Raw genomic sequence first — 20806 nt, 5'->3', positions numbered from 1 at the left:
ACACACCCAATTGGACTCCCGGAGGGTATTAGGGATAATGGTAAACATTTCGGCAATTTTTATTTTCGGGCGAAAAAGTCCAAAATTGTCAAAATTGAAGGTTAATATCCACGCTTTTTGAGAAATTTTAGAGGTTTCGGGGCCCGGTGTCGAACAGTCTCGAAATTCTATGGAATACATCTCGGGGTCATATGATGCCGTTTGGAACCTATATGATCATTATTTGTTGTCATAAATGTTCGTGTTAGGCTTGAATTAATGAAATGGGTGCAAATTGTAAACCGGTAAATTGGTCGTATAAAGGCAAATTGGATGGTTTCACTCACCCAATTGGATTCCCGGAGAGTATTAGGACCATGGTAAACATTTCGGCAATTTTTATTTCCGGGCAAAAAAAAAATCAAAAAATTTCAAAATTGAAGGCTAATATTCACACTTTTTGAGAAATTTTTGGAGGTTTCGGGGCCCAGTATAGAAAGTATTAATATTTTAGGAGATACATCTCGGGGTCATATAATGCCGTTTGGAAACATATATGATCATTACATGTCATAAATGTTCGTAGTAGGCTTGAGTTAATGAAATCCGTTCAAGTTGTAAACCGGTAATTAAATTGGCCGTTTAAAGGAAAATTAAATGGCTCCACACACCGAATTGGACTCCCGGAGGGTATTAGGGATAATGGTAAACATTTCGGCAATTTTTATTTCCGGGCGAAAAGGTCAAAAAAATTCCAAAATTGAAGGCTTCGGGGCCCGGTGTTGAAAAGTCTCGAAATTCTATGGGATACATCTCGGGGTCATATAATGTCGTTTGGAACCTATATGATCATTATTTGTTGTCATAAATATTCGTGGTAGGCTTGAATAAATGAAATGGGTGCAAGTTGCAAACCGGTAAATTGGCCGTATAAAGGCAAATTGGATGGTTTCACCCACCCAATTGGATTCCCGGAGGGTATTAGGGAACATGGTAAACATTTCGACAATTTTTATTTCCGGGCGAAAAAAAAAATCAAAAAATTTCAAAATTGAAGGATAATATCCACGCTTTCAAAAATTTCAATTGGACTCTTGGAGGGTATTAGGGATAATGGTAAACATTTCAGCAATTTTTATTTCCGGGCGAAAAAAGTCAAAAAATTCCAAAATTGAAGGCTAATATCTACGCTTTTTGAGTAATTTTAGAGGTTTTGGGGCCCGGTGTCGAAAAGTCTCGAAATTCTATGGGATACATCTCGGGGTCATATAATGCCGTTTGGAACCTATATGATCATTATTTGTTGTCATAAATGTTCGTGGTAGGCTTGCATTAATGAAATGGGTGCAAGTTGTAAACCGGTAAATTGGCCGTATAAAGGCAAATTGGATGGTTTCACCCACCCAATTGGATTCCCGGAGGGTATTAGGGATCATGGTAAACATTTCGGCAATTTTTATTTGCGGGCGAAAAAAAATAAAAAATTTCAAAATTGAAGGCTAATATCTACGCTTTTTGAGAAATTTTGGAGGTTTCGGGGCCCAGTGTAGAAAAGTATTAATATTTTAGGAGATACATTTCGGGGTCATATAATGGCATTTGGAAACATATATGATCATTACATGTTGTCATAAATGTTCGTAGTAGGCTTGAGTTAAAGATATCCGTTCAAGTTGTAAACCGGTAATTAAATTGGCCGTTTAAAGGAAAATTAAATGGTTCCACACACCCAATTGGACTCCCGAAGGGTATTAGGGATAATGGTAAACATTTCCGCAATTTTTTCTTCCGGGCGAAAAAAGTCAAAAAAATTCCAAAATTGAAGGTTGTAAGGAACATTTCAAGCATTATCCCAAACTTGAACCCCGTTGTGATCATACACTAAAGTACGGTGGCGTCCAAATGGAAGGAAACTAGAGCAAAAGAGTCGCCAACAAGTTTTAGGAACTTGTAAACCGTTCACAGGGTGAAGGTTACACCCCTTAACGATCCAGGAGATCGTCAACTCCAATTGGTCTGGAACCATGACTGGTAGTTCGGGGATGAAGGTACAAATTCAACCTAAAAGAGATTGAATCTGCCCTAATAATAGACCTCTACTTTATTCTGATCGTATTCATGTGCGCTTTCTGACTAACATGCAATCAATAGGTTTACCCTAAACCTGTTTATCTATGTTGGTTGAATATTAATGCACAAATAAATCTATTATTGGCGATCACTTGAATTATAATCATATTATCCTTAAACAAGATTATTAACTATCTTATTAAGCGTGATTATAAGTACAAATTCCCTTTAAACATGCATAAAAGGTGTGATCAAGCAATAACAATAAATATCAAGCAACATAATAATAATAAATCATAATAATAATAATAATCATAATAATAATCATAATAATCATCATGTAAAGTATAATAATAGCAAGATCCTAGGCATGATACTAACAAGATTAATTACAAACCCTAGCATGTCACTAAGCATAAAAATCAAAGCTTTAACCCTAACATGATACTAACATGAATATTAGGAAGAGAATAGGAAGCATCGCAGGAATCACAATTGTCATATTTGATATTATAACCTTTTCCCTAAACATAATACTAGAAATCATTGTTGTCATATAAAACATCAAGCATTTTAACATGATACTAGGAATCATAATAACAACCTAGACATGATTTCTACATCATAATATCAATAAATCAATTAAAGTATTTACTTGGATGCCTCGTATCTCTTTCTAATAACAAAATACACGCGTTAGCAACTTCAAGGAAAATAATAATCAAAACAATTAAATTAAATAATTGAAATAAGGAATTAAAGAAAGTTTAGACTAGATTTGGGACCAAACCCTCAAAAATTCACTAGTAGAATAAACGTGATGGGAAGCCCCAATAGGCAAGCGGTTTTAAAAATCCGCTTGTCATTCACCCTTTTTTTTTTTAAACCTGTAATATGAAATGGCAAGCGGTTTTGGCGCGAACCGCTTGCCAATATATGTAATGACAAGCGGTTTGGGGTTGAACCGCTTGCCATTACATATATTGGCAAGCGGTTCAACCCCAAACCGCTTGCCAATTAAAAAAAAAAACCCTAAAAGCGCTTACCCCTCCTCTCTTATTTCTCCTCCTCTTGCTTACCCCGGGCTGCTCTCTCTCTCTCTCCTCTTTCATTTCGCCCCTTTCTTCTTTCATTTCGGCTGCTCTCTTCTACTCTCGTTTTCCCTCTCTCTCCTCTTCCCTCTAACTCGCCCTTTCTACTTTCATTTTCTCTTTTCTTTGTTCTTTCTCATCTCATCAAATTTGAATATAATTGGGTATTTTCGAGCTAATTTCGAGGATAATTTCAACCAAATTTCGAACAATTTTGAACAATTTCGAGCAAATTCGTGCATGCATGTGGGTGTATAAGTTTTTTAGGTCAAATTCGACCATGAAAACTCTAGATCTAGAGTTTTTATGGTCGAATTTGACCTTTAAAACCATAATTTGAAGCCAAAATCGGGTTAGATTGATGGTTTTTTTAATTTTTATTTCGATTTTAGTTTTATTTTTTATTTTAATTTTAATTTGATTCGTGGTGGGTGGTGGTCGTGGGTGGAGGTCGTGGTGGGTGGGGGTCTAGTTTGGGTTAGGATCGTGGGTGGGTTGGGGTCTGGTTTGGGTTAGGGTCGTGGGTGGGTGGTGGTCGTGGGTGGAGGTCGTGGGTGGGTGGGGGTCTGGTTTGGGTTAGGGTCGTGGGTGGGTGGGGGTCTGGTTTGGGTTAGGGTCGTGGGTGGGTGGTGGTCGTGGGTGGAGGTCGTGGTGGGTGGGGGTTTGGTTTGAGTTTTTAGCTTTAAAATTTTGTTGTTTATAATTTAAGATCTGAATTTTTTTTTTTTTTTTTTTTTTTTTTTTTTTTTTACACAAAAGATCTGAAATTAAGTTACTTATTGTTGTTTATTTTTTCAATATATAATGTTTGTGTTTCAATTTAACCACCACGGGTTAAGGTGGTTGGTGGTGGCGACTGGTGGCGCGTGCGGCTGGAGGTGCGCGCGGCTGGTGGTATGTGCACGGCTGGTGAACAAGAGCAGCTAGCATCAGTTGTTATATGCTCGAATTTTTTTTTTTTTTTTTTATGAAAATGTAATATTACAACAATTAATTAATAAAAATATTAATGTTTTTGCATATATTATGTTTATGTTTCAATTTAATTGGAAAAACTGAAAAAAAAAAAAATTATTTTTTATACCCATAATCGGCAGCGGTTTGGCGCCAAAACCGCTGCCCTTTCACTACAAATGGCAAGCGGTTCAGAACCGCTTGCCATTTAAAAGGCTAATGGCAAGCCCCCCAATGGCATGCGGTTCAAAACCGCTTCCCATTAGGGGGTTTGAACCGCTTCCCATCACGTTTATTCTACTAGTGATTAAAACCTTTCACGTCTAGGGCGAAGGCAACTTCGAACTTGGTTAGGTGTGTTTAGTGCTAGTTGGTTTAGAAAGAGAGAGAGAGAATCAAGAAATTCTTGATAAGAGTTGGTGAAAGAGAGAATTAGAGAATTGATGATTTAAAAAATGGGAGATATGACTTCTATTTATAGAGAAAAAAGAGGGTCGAAGAATAAGAAAAGAATCCGAATTCGAAACGAAATAAAACTCGATGGACAACAGTTTTTGTGGATTTTGTTTTTATCATATCTTTTGATCTAGAAGTCCAAATAAGGCATATAATATGTAGTTGGAAAGCTCTTAAAGTCTAATTTCCAACCCAATTGGAATCAGATTAAAATCTTTTGTAGATAAAAAGATATGCCTGAAATAGTGAAAGGGTCTCAGTTTTGGATAAAGTTTCATATCTCATTCATATCTTTTTCGTTATAGCTCGGATTTAATATTATAATATATCATTGGAAAGATAATTTCAAGATCTATCCAACCATATAAAATTTGGATAAATATTATGAGGCATAAAAATAATATTTGACTGTCTTTGAACATCTTTAAATTCGAATAGAATTAGGATTTAAAACAAAGAACTAAAAGGAAAGTTTTTATTTAACTCAAATTCTTTAATCTTATCTTTTCAAAAAGGATAATTAAGATCTTTTAAAAATTTATATAAGCTTCTAATTAATCCTAATTAGTTTAGGAATAGGATTAAACCTTTGGACCCTCCACATGATCATTGGGTCGTAGGTAAAATCCGGTTTGGGCCCACTTTAGTATTTTGGCCATAACTTCCTCATTATTCATCGGAATTGGGCTTATAATATATCGTTGGAAAGGTCTTTTCAAATATCATCCAACTACACTGTTATTGGACCCATATCATGGACCAAACTAAAATGTAATGCACGTTTTTCAAAAATAAGGTAAGAAAAGAAATATTTTCAAAAACAGAAAGAAGAGATATTTTAATAAAAACATCTTCATCACTAGATTTTTCACACTTTCGCTTTGTTCGATAATCAAATGACATGAAAGGTATTCATCACTGGGTTTGGTTTTGGGGAGACAAAAATGGGTGTCTACAAAGGCTAATATCCACGCTTTTTGAGAAATTTTAGAGGTTTCGGGGTCCGGTGTCGAAAAGTCTCGAAATTTTATGGGATAAATATCGGGGTCATATAATGCCGTTTGGAACCTATATGATCATTATTTGTTGTCATAAATGTTCGTGGTAGGCCTGAATTAATGAAATTGGTGCAAGTTGTAAACCGGTAAATTGGTCGTATAAAGGCAAATTGGATGGTTTCACCCACCCAATTGGATTCCCAGAGGGTATTAGGGACCATGGTAAACATTTCGGCAGTTTTTATTTCCGGGCGAAAAAAAATCAAAAAATTTCAAAATTGAAGGCTAATATCCATGCTTTTTGAGAAATTTTGGAGGTTTCGGGGCACAGTGTAGAAAAGTATTAATATTTTAGGAGATACATCTAGGGGTCATATAATGGCGTTTGGAAACATATATGATCATTACATGTTGTCATAAATGTTCGTAGTAGGCTTGAGTTAATGAAATCCGTTCAAGTTGTAAACCGGTAATTAAATTGGTCGTTTAAAGGAAAATTAAATGGTTCCACACACCCAATTGGACTCCCGGAGGGTATTAGGGATAATGGTAAACATTTAGGCAATTTTTATTTTCGGGCGGAAAAAGTTTAAAAATTCCAAAATTGAAGGCTAATATCCACGTTTTTTGAGAAATTTTAGAGGTTTCGGGGCCTGGTGTCGAAAAGTCTTGAAATTCTATGTGATACATCTCGGGGTCATATAATGCCGTTTGGAACTTATATGATCATTATTTGTTGTCATAAATGTTCGTGGTAGGCTTGAATTAATGAAATGGGTGCAAGTTGTAAACCGGTAAATTGGTCGTATAAAGGCAAATTGGATGGTTTCACCCACCCAATTGAATTCCCGGAGGGTATTAGAGACCATGGTAAACATTTCGGCAATTTTTATTTCCGGGCGAAAAGAAAAATAAAAAAATTTCAAAATTGAAGGCTAATATCCACGTTTTTTGAGAAATTTTGGAGGTTTCGGGGCCCACTGTAGAAAAGTATTAATATTTTAGGAGATACATCTCGGGGTCATATAATTCCGTTTGGAAACATATATGGTCATTACATGTTGTCATAAATGTTCGTAGTAGGCTTGAGTTAATGAAATCCGTTCAAGTTGTAAACCGATAAATTGGCCGTTTAAAGGCAAATTGGATGGTTCCACCCACCCAATTGGACTCTCGGATAGTATTAGGGATTATGGTAAATAATTCGGTTTTTATTTCCGGGCGAAAAAAGTAAAAAAAAATTCAAAAATTAAAGGCTAATATCCATGCTTTTGAGAAATTTTGGAGGTTTCTGGGCCCGGTGTCGAAAAGGCTTGAGATTTTAGTGGATACATCTCGGAGTCATATAATGCCTTTTCGAACCATATATGTTCATTACATATTGTCATAAATGTTCGTGGTAGGCTTGAATTAATGAAATCGGTGCAAGTTGTAAGCCGGTAAATTGGCCGTTTAAAGGCAAATTGGATGGTTCCACCCACCCAATTGGACTCCCATAGAGTATTAGGGATCATGGTAAACATTTCAGCAATTCTTATTTCCAGGCTAAAAAAATTCCATAATTGAAGTCAAATTCACGCTTTTGAGAAATTTTGGAGGTTTCAGGGCCCAGTGTCGAAAAGTTTTGAGATTTTAGGGGATACATCTAGGGGTCATATAATGCCGTTTGGAACAATATATGATCCTTATATGTTGTCATAAATGTTAGTAGTAGGTTTGAGTTAATTAAATTGGTGCAAGTTGTAAACCGGTAAATTGGCCGTTTAAAGACAAATAGGATAGTTCCACCCACCCAATTGGTCTCCCAGAGGGTATTAGGGACCATTATAAACATTTCGGAAATTTTTATTTTCGGGCGAGATAAAGTAAAAAAATTCCAAAATTAAAGGCTAATATCTATGTTTTTTGAGAAATTTTGAAGGTTTCGGGGCTGATGTCGAAAAGAAATGAGATTTTAGGGGATATATCTGTGGGTCATATAATGCCAATTTAAACCATAAATGATCATTATATGTTGTCATAAATGTTCGTGGTAGGCTTGAGTTAATGAAATCGGTACTAGTTGTAAACTGGTAAATTGGCCGTTTAAAGGGAAATTGGATGGTTCCACCGGACTCCCGGAGGGTATTAGAGACCATGTTAAAAAATTTTGGCAATTTTTATTTACGGGCAAAAATAAGTCAAAAAATTCAAAAAATAAAGGCTATATATCCACGCTTTTTGAGAATTTTTGGAGTGTTCGGGCATTGTGTCAAAAAGTTTTGAAATTCTATGGAATACATCTCGGGGTCATATATTGTCGTTTGGAACCATATATGATCATTATTTATTGTTATAAATGTTCGTGATAGGCTTGAATTAATTAAATCAGTGCAAGTTGTAAACCGGCAAATTGGTTGTTTAAAGGCAAATTGGATGGTTCCACCCACCCAATTGGACTCCCGGAGGGGATTTGGGACCATGGTAAACATTTCGGCAATTTTATATCCGGGAGAAAAAAAAGTCAAAAAATTCCAAAATTGAAGGCTAATATCCACGCTTTTTGAGAAATTTTGGAGGTTTTGGGTAAAGCTGTCAATTCGGGTAAACGGGTCGGTTTAGATCGGTAAGAGTGGGTTGGTTCAACTCGGGTCGGGTCAAATCGGATTAATTCCATAACCTATGCGGGTCGGGTTTGGGTTGGGTCATGCTTGAGTCGGGTCATATTTTTATCGGGTTGGGGTTGGGTTTAGGTTGAGTTACATTCGGGTCGGGTGAACAATAGGTCGGGTTACATTCGGGTCGGGTTGAATTTTTGGGTTTGGTAAGTAATAGGTTTGGTAAAATTCGGGTCGGGTCAATCACAAGTCGGGTTGAATTTGGGTCAGGTCAATAACAAGTTGGGTTGATTTCGGGTCGGGTTTGTAATAAATTGGGTTAAATTCATGTCGGGTTAGGAACGGTCGGGTTGAATTTAGGTCAGGTTAATAACAAGTCGGGTTAAATTTGGGTTTTGACGGGTTAAAACGGGTTTGGGTCAATTTCGGTTCAAGTCGGGTTCGGTTCAGGTCAACAATTTACGGGTTACATTCGAGTTGGGTCATCTCCAAGTCAGTTCATGTTCGGGTTTGGGTCTCACATACTCGGGTCTAGGGTTGGTTTCAGGTCGGGTTAGGTCGGGTTTAGGTCACCATTTTTTCGGATTCAAATGATTCGGTTAATAATCGGGTTTGAATTGGTATTTTGGGTCGGGTTAACTTTTGACAGCTCTACTTACAGCCTTCAAATTTTGACAATATTTGGCTTGTTCGAGCCTCTAAAAAAAAGAGTTAGGGGTGCTTCCTGCAAACCCCACGTGATCCTAAGAGGTCATTTGAGTGGACAAAATCATCCAATTTGGCTTTCAATATTGATTCAACCGACAAGTACACACTTCCCTATTAACTCGAGACTACCGCATGCCTTTATGTGATTGACTAGTGGCCATATACAGTTCCAAACAATTTTATATGACCCTTGACTAGTGACCATATACGATTCCAAACAATTTTATATGACCCTTGATGCATCCCTTGCCATAATTTGAGATTTTATATACTAGGGCTCGTGTATATAGCCTTCATATTTTGGCTCGAGAGAACATTTTTGAACCTGGTAAATGTTCCCTGGATTTTCCAAGGGGCCTGAGCGGACTACTTGGTACCCAAAACTATCTTACTCATTCTTCAGCAATTCAGCCCACCTCTTGTTATCCAGTTAAGAACTACTGCACCTTCAATGCATACCAAATCAAGGTGCATTCCTCTCATGACCCCTGTGGAATATGTGGGATTTCATAATTGGTTGCAGAAAATAATCAATCAATAACTTAATACTAAAAGCGAAACCAGTGATGACACATGTCATTCACTGGTTAAAAATTTTCCCTCCACTTTTATCTTTCCTTTTTTCATGAAAAATATTTATAGCTTATAATAATATTTACTTTCCATATTGGCGATAATATTTTTCCATACGCACTCAAACGGAATTTTTTATATGTATATATTTTACAGTAATTATTTTTCTATTATTTTAGTATATAATTGTTATATTAATGTTGTAATTTAATATGTAATTTATTAAAATCCGTGCATTGCACGGGACTTTAACTAGTATAGTATCCACAATTGTAGCATTTTTTTTAATAAAGCGTATTTCGTCGCCTTTTTCAAAAAAAAATTGAGATTCATTGTCATCTATTGATCTATATTCACCTAAGGCTGCCCTAGGAAATTGCTTGGGACTTCATCAAAGCATTGAGACTTTATTAACATGCCTTTTATGTCAAGACTCCAGCAAATATGATTTGTAGGCATATTGTAGCCTTTCAAGCGATGAACCTGCGTTACGGACAACCTTAAACACTACTATGGATCAGATTAAAATCCTATAATTTTCTGAAATTTCTATTCAAATCCAAGATCTCATTACCAAATAGTAAGGGTATGATTGGTATAAGTGATTTATGATATTCGACCACTGCACTAAAGCCAGTCGATAGATATCCTAGGCTATGCATATCAATCAAAATACGATGCATATCTAAATTACTTGCAAGTTTGCAACCTAATTGGGGCAATTGCTATCCAAAACTGTGGTTTATGATAGATTGACTTTCAACTGTGGTTTATGAATCCCTATGTTAGAAAACCTTCCTGGCCCGAGAGCCTGTGAGTTTCCTGCAGAAAATTTTCTATAACAATAAGACCTGTACAACAGGAGAACACCTAACTGAACGGTTCAACAGGAGCAGTTTCTTGAAGAAGAGCAGCAGCCTCAAAACATTCAAGAGCTTCAGTTGTTGCTGCACCTTCAGGTTCAGATCGATGTAGCAGCCCGAGAATGTGCCAGGCTTTATGATTAGTCCTGTCAAGACGAATTGCTTGCCTAATAAAGGTTATGGCAATTGGCAGGGTTTGATCTCCGAATTGCACGAGACTTTGAGCCATGGAAATCAAGCTAGGAACATGGTTGGGATCCTGGTCCAGCGCATCCCAAAATGACTTCTGAGCTTCTTTTTCAAGTCCCTTTGCTAGGTAAAGTAAACCTTGTGCACAATACATTATACACACAAGCATCAGTACTGATGACAAAATCAATCACAAAGCTCGTCAAATGACAGGTAAGTACAGTGAAATAATTTTTGAACAACTACATGTTGGACAGCCACAATCACTACTAATGGCTTTGGACCTGGCCCATCTATTCCAGCTGTTATGGACAGCCAATTAGAAGCACTAGCATATGAGGGGGAAAGAGAATAAACTTCTCTAGCTATGCTTAATGGTACTGGTACACAATACATGTGAAGAAATTGTGGATGAGATGAGGGAGGCAATTTTCAAGCCTGGACCCTAACTCACAACAACTAACTGCAATCGTTATTAGATGCTTAGACTTTGTAAGACATTGGTCCTTACAGTTCACAAACAAAAACCTAAATCTACAGCTAATGGCTCCTTGTGCTAAAGATTTTTGAACACACTACTCACATGCCACTCAATGCTAGTTGCTCGCTTGCTCAGTCTATCAAGCAGTTAACAAGGGATTATGGATTATGCAATGGTATCTAAAGTAAGCATATAGAAGGTCATATTTTCATTATCTGCCAAGCATCCAATGGAAAAAGACGAGGTTCTTGTCTCCAATCAGTCCAACCAAATATGAACATACAGAAGAGAGGGGCTGGGGAGGAGCTACGTCAAAGGAATGGTAAAAATGGCTGCAAAAAGTAGGTATCAATTCCTCATTTTCTATCAAAACTATCAATGTGGGCCTGCAAGAGAAATGATGGACTTGAATATATCATTTACCTCTGGAATGACATCTAGAAGCAGAATGAGGACATAGTGCCTCTGATTTTGAGAGGCAGACCTCAGCATCTCGCCATTGTGATAGGCTTGTGTACACGTTGGCCAGGTCATGCCATGTCTCCATCTCCAAGATTTTATCTTCCTCCTTCCTCTGTCATCATAATTTCAATGTATAGTCATCCCACTACGTACCTTACCAGAGCAGACACTATGAAGATTTTCAAATAAATGGTTTATCTTATATGCTAAAATTCAATTATGGTGTCTTGTCAAAAAATAATATGGTGTCAAAACAAAACAACAAAGCTTAACAAAGAACACATCAAGTACATTGACTTGCAGTTCTTTTGGTACAATCAGTACAAAAATGTCAAGTTCTTATGCTGATCATTATTCTTTTGCAGTTTAGAATACTTGTAAAAAATATGTAGGCAGAGAGCACAATAGTGGCCAAGTTATAGCTCTTTAATCGCAATCGTCATGATTTATGAATTTCTTATTTCAGAGTGATTATCAAATTTGATGATTTACAACTGACAAAAATAAATATTTTCTTACAAAAATAATTACGAACCAAGAATAAGGATCTGACATTGTTTGCAATGAATATTCAGAAAATCAATTTGGACTATTGAAGTTATCCAGAATAGAAAGGAGAACAGTCACTAGGAAATGGAGTTAAATAAGCAACAGAGAAATTTACCTCTATAATCTTTTTCTTGATGCCAAAAGGCCCGCTACTTTTCTTCCGAACTTGAAGAACTGCAAGAAGATGAGTATATGTCTGTATGGCAATCTTAGTTTTGCCTTGGGCAATTTCGAGTTTTGCTCTGGTTCTCAATAATTCAGCATGTTCCCACTTCCCAGTTTGTTCCAAAGCAGCATTGATTATAGTTTCTGCATCAATGTAGCGCTTCTGAGCAGAGAGTATACGACCCAGAAGAACCCATCCTGCAGTACCTGAACTAGCCTCCAGTTTCAGCAACTTTTTTGCATACGAGAGTGCGATATCCAACTTCCGCTGCTCAGCATTTTCTAAGGCAAGATGATATATGACATTTGCGTCTGTTTCATTCGTCATTGCTTCAGCAGTTCCCAACAGGTCTAGAGCTTTAGATTGCATCCGTGCTCTTTTAGAGTCAGAAGTAACCGATTTGGATTGTGCTGATGACAAAATACCTAACAAGCAGGTGGCTTTACAGGACAGTTGTTCACAGTCTCCTTCCAGTTTCTTGATCGCTTTTCCAGAATAATTGATCCCTTCTTCAGCGAAATTTGAATCTTTAGCACAGATTTTCGAAGCAAGTAATAGTTCATGCGTGCAGTTGTGAATTTCGCGGTCATTAAGAAGATTCCTCAGTAGGTTTAAGCTAACCTTATCTTCTCCTAGTCCATGATAACATAGCGCAAGGCTGCTATAATTCTCTTTCCTGTCAATGGCACCAGCAGGTAATTCTTCTAATTGACGAGCTAGGATGCTTAAATCTCCAGATGTAGATAGCGCAAAGGAAAGATGATCCACGATTGATGGATCCCAGTCAATCCTTCTCTGAAGAAATTTCTTCAGCAAGAGCAAAAGAAGTAGAATTGCCTCTTCTATATTGTCACTAGGAACATATGCCCCTTCCACTTGAAAACGAAGTGTTGGGGGGCTTGCATCAGTACCACTATACAATAGAAAAATTGCAAATTCTTTTTCAAGCCTTGCTTGAGTTCCCATGTCAAGATTCCAATTATAAAGTAATGCATGACGATATGATGAAATTGCTTTATTGGGGCACAAAGCAAGTTTCCACAACTCAGGTTGCAACTCCACTGTACTTTCCAAGGTCTCTTGCATTTTACAGTGGGTGGAAAACCGTCCGTTCAAACCCTCTGGTATTGCAGACTCTATAGTTTCCACAATCACCTGGCATGATTGAGCAGCTTCTGCAGAAAGATACAGATTACAAAATTAGTCTTTAAACTAATTCTACAATCATGAGCAATTGTCTATTAAATTATGCCACGGGGGAAGCCCCACAGGTTTATAATACTATGCTACTCAAAGAACAAGCACATTCACATAATGCTATTTTAAATCTATTAGAATCAAGCATGTAGGACCTAGTGAAGTTATCTTAACCACATGATCATACTGAGAAACAAACTCTAAGCAACGTGAAAGAGCTTCACACTGATTCTGATGCGCATGTTGGGGTGGAAATCGGCAGAGTAAAAGGCAGTCAAAGTAGTTAGAATACAAGAGCCACAGCAAGTCTGTAAAATGGATACATTGAAGATAATCCTGAGCCAATTATGTTCTATTGGCATATACTCCCTTCATCTTGATTTAAGATGAAATTTCCCATATGATAACGTCCCAAAATTAATTTAACATCTGGTTTTAACATATCTTTTACTCTACTCTTTTTCCAATGTTAAAGCTGGGTCTCATACCCACTTTACTTATTTTTCTCTACTTTTTCACCCTCCTTAATCTCCATGTAAAAGGTAGATGTTAGCTTTAAGATGGGATGGAGGATAAGTCTAATTTCTTGCTCCAAGTTTTACATTGTTAGGACTATGGTCAACTTGACCATGGATAGACTCAAGTTTTTCAACTTCACAACATTTTATTCATGCTACTTGATCTTTTCTTTCTTTGAGTTTCTGAAGAGCATTGTTATTCATGGACTTTTAGTAGTTCATGACATGAGATTTCAAAAATATACAAAAGTTTATGGCTGAGAAGATATTTTGAATGGCATGACAGAGTCAAAAATATGATTTCTGTGAAATAACTCATGCCTTGGGTCATGTGTATGTGGGTTTGTCATCAACCAACCCAAGCACGACACATAGCATTAGATATTAGCCCATTACACTATTAATTTAGGGGTTTTTTTTTGTCCAAAAACAAATAAATAAAGAAACTTTTTACCAATAGTCATAAATTTTTTAGGCTTCAAACATATCGGTATATTTGGGACAAATATGCTGAGAATTTGAGTGAAAATGGAATGGGGGTAATTGTCCAATTGGGAAAGAGTAGGAAGGAAAATGATGACAAAAAATCTTGTCACAAATAAGGTGAATTTATGTGGGAAAAAAAAATTTGCCACGTCAAGAATGATGTGGAGGATTGAGAAAGGGGTATAAAGAGAGCCATGAACAATTTTTCTAGGTTAATGGTTGTGCATGCTCTAAGTGAGATGTTTAGGATACTTTAATCATATAATATGGCAATTGAGTATTTATATGGACCAACTTAACCCAAAATGTATGCAATGTAGATTCTTTAGATCCTAATTTAGGTGCAAAGAACTATTCGTCATATCCAGCATCCTAAATCCTGATCCAGATCAATTCAAATCATTACTGAAGCATACCTGCATTGGCTGCATACTTATATGAGAGCAGTGGAGCAATTAAGGTAATTATCCATCAAAAAACCTGTTCATCCTAATAAACTTATTTTAGGGAAAAACAATTTAAAAAAAGGGCTGACAAGTTTAAAAAAGTTTGCTTAAGTTCCAAACTTCCAATAAAGGCTACCCAAGCTCATTTCACAACTACATTGTATTCAGATAAGCTGTTATAAGTGGATTTCAGGAGAAAATAACACACTATACCTCATAACAAGCAAATCCTCTTTCCTAATGTACTGCCTATCATATGAACATAAATCTTTTTGTTTCACGTCCGTATTGCATCTAAATCAACCTCTAAATTTTAGGATGTATCCAAGGTTCCACCTTACCCTCAAGCTTTTACATACAAATAAACCATTGAGTTGCTTAAATTAAACCCTTAACATTTCTGTCCTAACTCCTGAGTCCCTCATTTCTCAGCAATGATACATCTAGATGCCAACAAGGTAAAAAATCCAATAGATACCCAACCATAAAAAAATTCAAACTTTCCACGATCACTTTGAACCTAATGTACCATCCCCAACCCATCAATCAAAAACATCATGACATGAGACTTCCCTACAACAACCAAGCAAGAAAAAGGCCAACAGGGTGCCAGGACAGATTTCTTACAAATAAGTTATGAACATGTTGATCACCCCAAACTAGCATCTGAAGTCCAAGATCATAAAAGTATGAGAAATAAGAAGAAAATAAATTAATAAGTACCTTCAAACCTTTCAAGGGCCTGCAATGACTTTGCTTTGAGAAATATTGCTTCAATAAGGATACTAACAGCATGCATTGACATGGGCAGCACTACATCACTCTGTGAATTGCGTCTTTGCAGATCACATCTCCCGGCTAATGAAACTTTGATATTAGGCATAACTGCATCAATGTCAATACCTTCAAAAACGCGAAGTGCTGCTGCTATGTTTCCCTTCTGGTACTCAAGCCTTCCTAACAAAGCTCTGGCTTCCTGTACATTGTAGCAGCACTCATGAGACATTGCAGCAATTTTGTTTTCCAAGTCTAATAAAAGCCCAATGTAGAAAATTATTATGTCAATGAGGTATTTAAAGATAAAAGAAAATTCCTGATTTTTTTTAAAAACAATTCTGTAAATCAGCTCCTCAAAGTCTTGAGACGGTGTGCATAAAGATGATTTTCTTTCCTTCCTTTCCAAGATTTAGTATCCTCTCTTTCTTTGTTTAATAGAAATGAATAGATCTATTTCGAAAAAAAAATGTGGGAAGGAAGGAGAGTGATCTAATTCTGCAACCAATAAGTACCAACCAGGTCTCAAGTTGGTCACTATATGGAAATTTCTTCTGTTGATACAACGGGGGGATTTCTTTCTTGTTTAATTATACAAACCAACAGAGCCTAATAAAACATAGTTATACACAAATCCTTGAAAGCTTTTTCATAAAAATATGATTATACCAGAAGACAAAGTGTTATTGTCGTAATAACTCCAGATGGAGGACTGCTGCTTTTGTGCCATTGGGCAAGAAGGGGCATAGAGGAAAAACAGTTCAGGTAACTTTAACATAGTATGGGTGTGTGCAATAAGATAGCCCAAGTCCACCCATGCCACTAACTCGCTAAGAATCACCCCATGTTACCAAGTCCGACTATATACGACTAAGAATCACCCCATTGTTCATATTGCATAAGAAATGAAGTCTCACCATCCATCATTTATAAGACCTTCTCTCATGGAAAAACTACAAAACCATGGTCACAAGTTGCAACAATTCACTAATTTCACCCAGATGTGGGTCAGCTGATAGTTCCTACTTCACAGTATTTAATCAACAATAAAGACTCGATGATTAGAATAATTCAGATTAATTAGTCCTTCAAAAAGTAAACCATTGATTTTAATGTTCCTTGATTTTCACTATCCAAGACTTATGCTCTAAAAAAAGAAGCAATATGGTTATCAATCAATCTGCTTTCCCTCTGCAAAAAGAAATGGAGAAAAGTGAAAAAAATATTCTAGCAACTGGATTTGGCTGCAGTTGGGTACATAAGAACTAAGAAGCACCTTATAAGCAACCAGATATGCCATCACGAGGAGCTTAGGAGTAGGGGAGCAGAAAGATTAGGATATCCAAGAATAAATGGTGATTATGTGACCTTTACAATTTCTTTTTCAATTAACAAGAGCTTCCTACTTCCACTACACTTTTTTCAATATTGGCTTTTATGGCATTTCTCACTCTAAGCTTACATTGGAAAAGCAATGTATCAAAAATGTAATCTCTTGTTTCCAATCGCCACATAAGCATCTTGTTCATGCGGCTTTACAATCTTTAACTGGCTTACTTTATTTTATTATTTTATAATTTTTTAACTCGTCTACTGACCCTTTCAAAGATCTCCAAGACTGTCATCAAATTAAGATTCTCTGATTGATGTAGAATCTTTTAGATTCATCACTGCTGCAGCCAAAGTTAACTATATAGCACTAAACTGAATCAGTCCCTAATTATCTCGAGAGTCCCTATCTATCAAGGCCGTTTCATTAGTATCATTATGCATAACTTATCTAAATTCTATTTAAACCAAAGTTAAAAATATCATTCAAGTAGCAACAATATTACAAGCATAAACAGAACTTCCCACCCAATCTCACAATCACAGATAATACTCCAGAAATGAAACACCTAAACTAAATATTTTCAACATATAAGCATGCCAAACAGTCATCTGCATGTTAGATAAAGTGTTCCTGAGACTTTAACCATAGGTAGTTTCAACACTGCCTTTTGGGCAAGAGCACAAATTCTGTCATAAATTGCAAAGTCCTGCATTCTAACATGTGAAAGAACTCGTATGACATGAGAATTTTACGCGAGAGCTCAGTAGCCAACCACGAAACAAGGGGATTTTCTATAATTTGAAGATAACTTACAGTAATGTAAGCTAAACCCTTTACATTAAAGTAAGCTAAAGTTTGAAAGGACGGGCAGAAAAGGACTCCCTTTATAGAGATAGGCTATGGCCACATTGTAAACAATTAACAATATTTACTGTTATCTCTTACTTCTATTACTCCGAGAGTGAGGGGCAAGGGAGAGGAGCAGGCGTCAAGTTACCAGTGGGTAGATTTTTTACTTGTAAGCCTCAACATGTAATGCAGGAGAAAAGATATTCCAGGGATTAAAAACAGCAAATTAGGACTAATTTCAAGAAACATCCTGCTTCTTCAACCAATTTATTCTACTCTTTATGAACACTTCTAGCTTAGATGCAGGTTTAGATTCTTGAGAAGCTTCATACTTAATTAGCATTCCAAAAAACGGTCTTTTGTAGTTATAATAGCTGAGTACAGATATTTGGACAGCCAGCCTAATTATTACTCATCAAACAATAAGTGATATACAAAGTTCTACGGCAAGAGACAATTTGACCTTTTACATGGTTATAAAGCTTCATTGATAAAACTAAACAGTGTCTCTACCTTCTTCCTTGATCTTTAAGAACTACAATGCTACATTACTTGTTAGAACTATCCACATATGCAAGATTTGTTTCATATAGAAATTAGAGACTCTGACCTTCTTATTCACAGTTGCATGCATAATAAGTTTAGATGAAACCCTACAGGCTACAACACCATCAGGTCAAATGACTCCAGTAAAAAAGAAGAGTGATATAATAACTAAGTAATCATACCATAATCTAACTTCAAAAAGTGAGTTTTTAGCAAATCAGGAATCGAAGAAACCATTTCAAATTTTAGAAAACTTGAATATCTTAATAATTAGCTTAACAGAACAAAAACGGATGATGTATCATACACAGGTTAGCAATGCATAAGCTGAATTAGGTATAATCTATCAATTAAAACCTCTTAGATTTCATCATTACCCCAAAATAATTACGAATAAATGATTTGATACTTAGAAGAGCATTGATAAGCTACCTCATAGTTCAAGTAACCACTTGCACGAAGAGATAGTTCAGCTTCTTCAATGGTGCTCATATTCGGCTTTGGGACAACCTCCCCAGCTTGACCTGAAAAACCACCGCTGGCTGAATAATCCCTGGTAGCTAAGGAAGAATCTGATGATTCAGCTGCTTCATCTTCCCTAACTTGCTTCCCTAAGAAAATGCACTTCATCATCTTCTTTAATCCGCCTTTACCACCGTTTCTCCGACTCTTCCTCGAAGGTTTGGCTTTCATATTACACACAAATACTTCTTTACCACCCCGAATACACATAATAAAAAACGTCAGATGAAAAACTTAAATGATGCTGATACTATATCTCTCCTATAAATATACAGAACATACAGAGTTTCTGCAAACTTTGGCCATCTACATTGAGATTTTTCTAACCTCATAACAGAAAGGCAAACTTATACAAAGATGTTAAGATTTCAACCATCATAAACAATTAAAAATCTGGAGAAAATTACAAAACTGCAAATTTCCACATTTTCCAAGAAATGGACAAAAATTCTTCACATTACATTTTTAATTCCAAAAACCTTAATCTTATATCATAAACCTTGAAAATTGAGCACATTCAAACAAGCTTCAAATTAATCAGAAATCAATAAAATCCAAACTCCAGAAACCCAGTTTCTCCCCCAATTATTAAATAAAAATAAATTAATAAATAAAAATAAATTAATAAATAAAAAATAAAATTAGAACATAAAAACCCACCAAACTGAAAAACTCAATCAACACCCATTAATCACAATGAAATGCAAAATTAAGCATCAATCACCAACAAAAAGTCCTATAATCCAAAATTCAACATCAAAAACTCAATTAACACCCATTAATCACAGTAAAAGCACATAATTAAGTTATCAATTAGCAGGAAAAAGCCCCTGAATACAGTACTAAACAACAACAAAACACTACATTAAAGCAAACAGTGAACTGAATAAAAGTAGGAATCAAAGTCATAATCATAGGAATAAAAAAGAAAAAAGAAAAGAGAAAAGTATACCTGCTGTTGATTGAGAAAAAGCAAAAAATTGTTAGACCCAGAAAACATTTTAATCCTCTGCAGTATATAAAGCCTCCAAAATGCTAGAATTGGCCTATAATCCACAGACCCACCAACCAAATTGCCTCTTTTCATATTACACCTTTATTATACATGTATAATATATGGTATGAAATCACAATTTAGCAAAAAGAAATCTCTAAAATAGCTAACAAATCAAACTTTGGTATATATTAGAGTAAATAAGAGGTTGGATAATGAAAATATATTCTAAAATTACCAATAAAAATTAAATTATTTTCTGGGTTTCTAAGCATGAGACTGTCAATTGTGAGAGTTTTTTTTTCATAGATTTTTTTTATTACAATAATTTTAAGAAGAAGAAGAAGAATGTCCTGTATTTTTGGGGGTCCACTTTAGTCAAATATGAGTTCTTGGATTGTCATATATGGGTCAACTACGTGCTAATTGACAATGATTTGTTTAATTTTTCGAGTTTCATAATTATTTATACTTCTTAATTTAATTATGAAAATGATTATCCAATGTGAAATTGGCTTGGAACTTGGGCACTTATGCGTAGTCTTTTTTTGTACAAACATCATTTTTTTATGTTTGTGACTTGTGAGCAACTTGAAAAAATTGTGATGCATTTGAGAAAAAGACATAAATTGTACTTGTAGCAAATGATATAATTATCGCGAAAATTATAGATTTGTAAGGAGTGCTATTAGCCCTAATTTAAACCCTTAATTGCATAATGATTGTTATAATATGGTTTTAAATTGCCTCTCGAATGTGATTTTCTAAAACAAATACTTGTTAGTGTCATATATTCAACTCTTAACCTTGCAAATAAAACATACGGACTTAACGAAATGTATATAGAATAACTAATCAAATAATAATTTAGAAGGTCGTTCCTCTCCTTTGTCTAAGATTAATTACGATAATATGATTAATAATTAATAAAGTAACTATAAATTGAGTTCTTGCTTGTCGTCAGCTGACAGTAAACATATTGACAAACCTTGTAACGAAATAAAA

General features: G+C 35.7%; 1 protein-coding gene across 3 annotated transcripts; it reads right to left on the bottom strand.

The window, feature by feature from the left end:
* Window positions 1-10000: 10000 nt before the first annotated feature.
* LOC145630310 (protein NPGR2-like) lies at window positions 10001-20095 on the bottom strand. Of its 3 annotated transcripts, none has more exons than XM_081682560.1 (6): window positions 19760-20095; window positions 18718-18995; window positions 15507-15759; window positions 12086-13311; window positions 11383-11533; window positions 10001-10616 (listed from the first exon to the last, which is right to left on the bottom strand). In XM_081682560.1, exons 2-6 carry the CDS (start codon window positions 18976-18978, stop codon window positions 10297-10299), a joined length of 2211 nt encoding a protein of 736 aa, XP_081538686.1. In that variant the 5' UTR covers window positions 18979-18995; window positions 19760-20095; the 3' UTR covers window positions 10001-10296. The 3 variants fall into 3 exon arrangements, with proteins under 3 accessions (XP_081538686.1, XP_081538687.1, XP_081538685.1); XM_081682561.1 differs by having other exon boundaries at window positions 18718-18971; XM_081682559.1 differs by having other exon boundaries at window positions 18718-20095.
* Between the last annotated feature and the right edge of the window lie 711 nt (window positions 20096-20806).

Source organism: Chenopodium album, chromosome 5 (genome assembly GCF_948465745.1).
Source record: "Chenopodium album chromosome 5, dcCheAlbu1.1, whole genome shotgun sequence".
NCBI classification, from domain to species: Eukaryota; Viridiplantae; Streptophyta; class Magnoliopsida; order Caryophyllales; family Amaranthaceae; genus Chenopodium; species Chenopodium album.
Note: the sequence above shows the minus strand (reverse complement) of the source record. Positions and strands in the feature narration are given on the sequence as shown.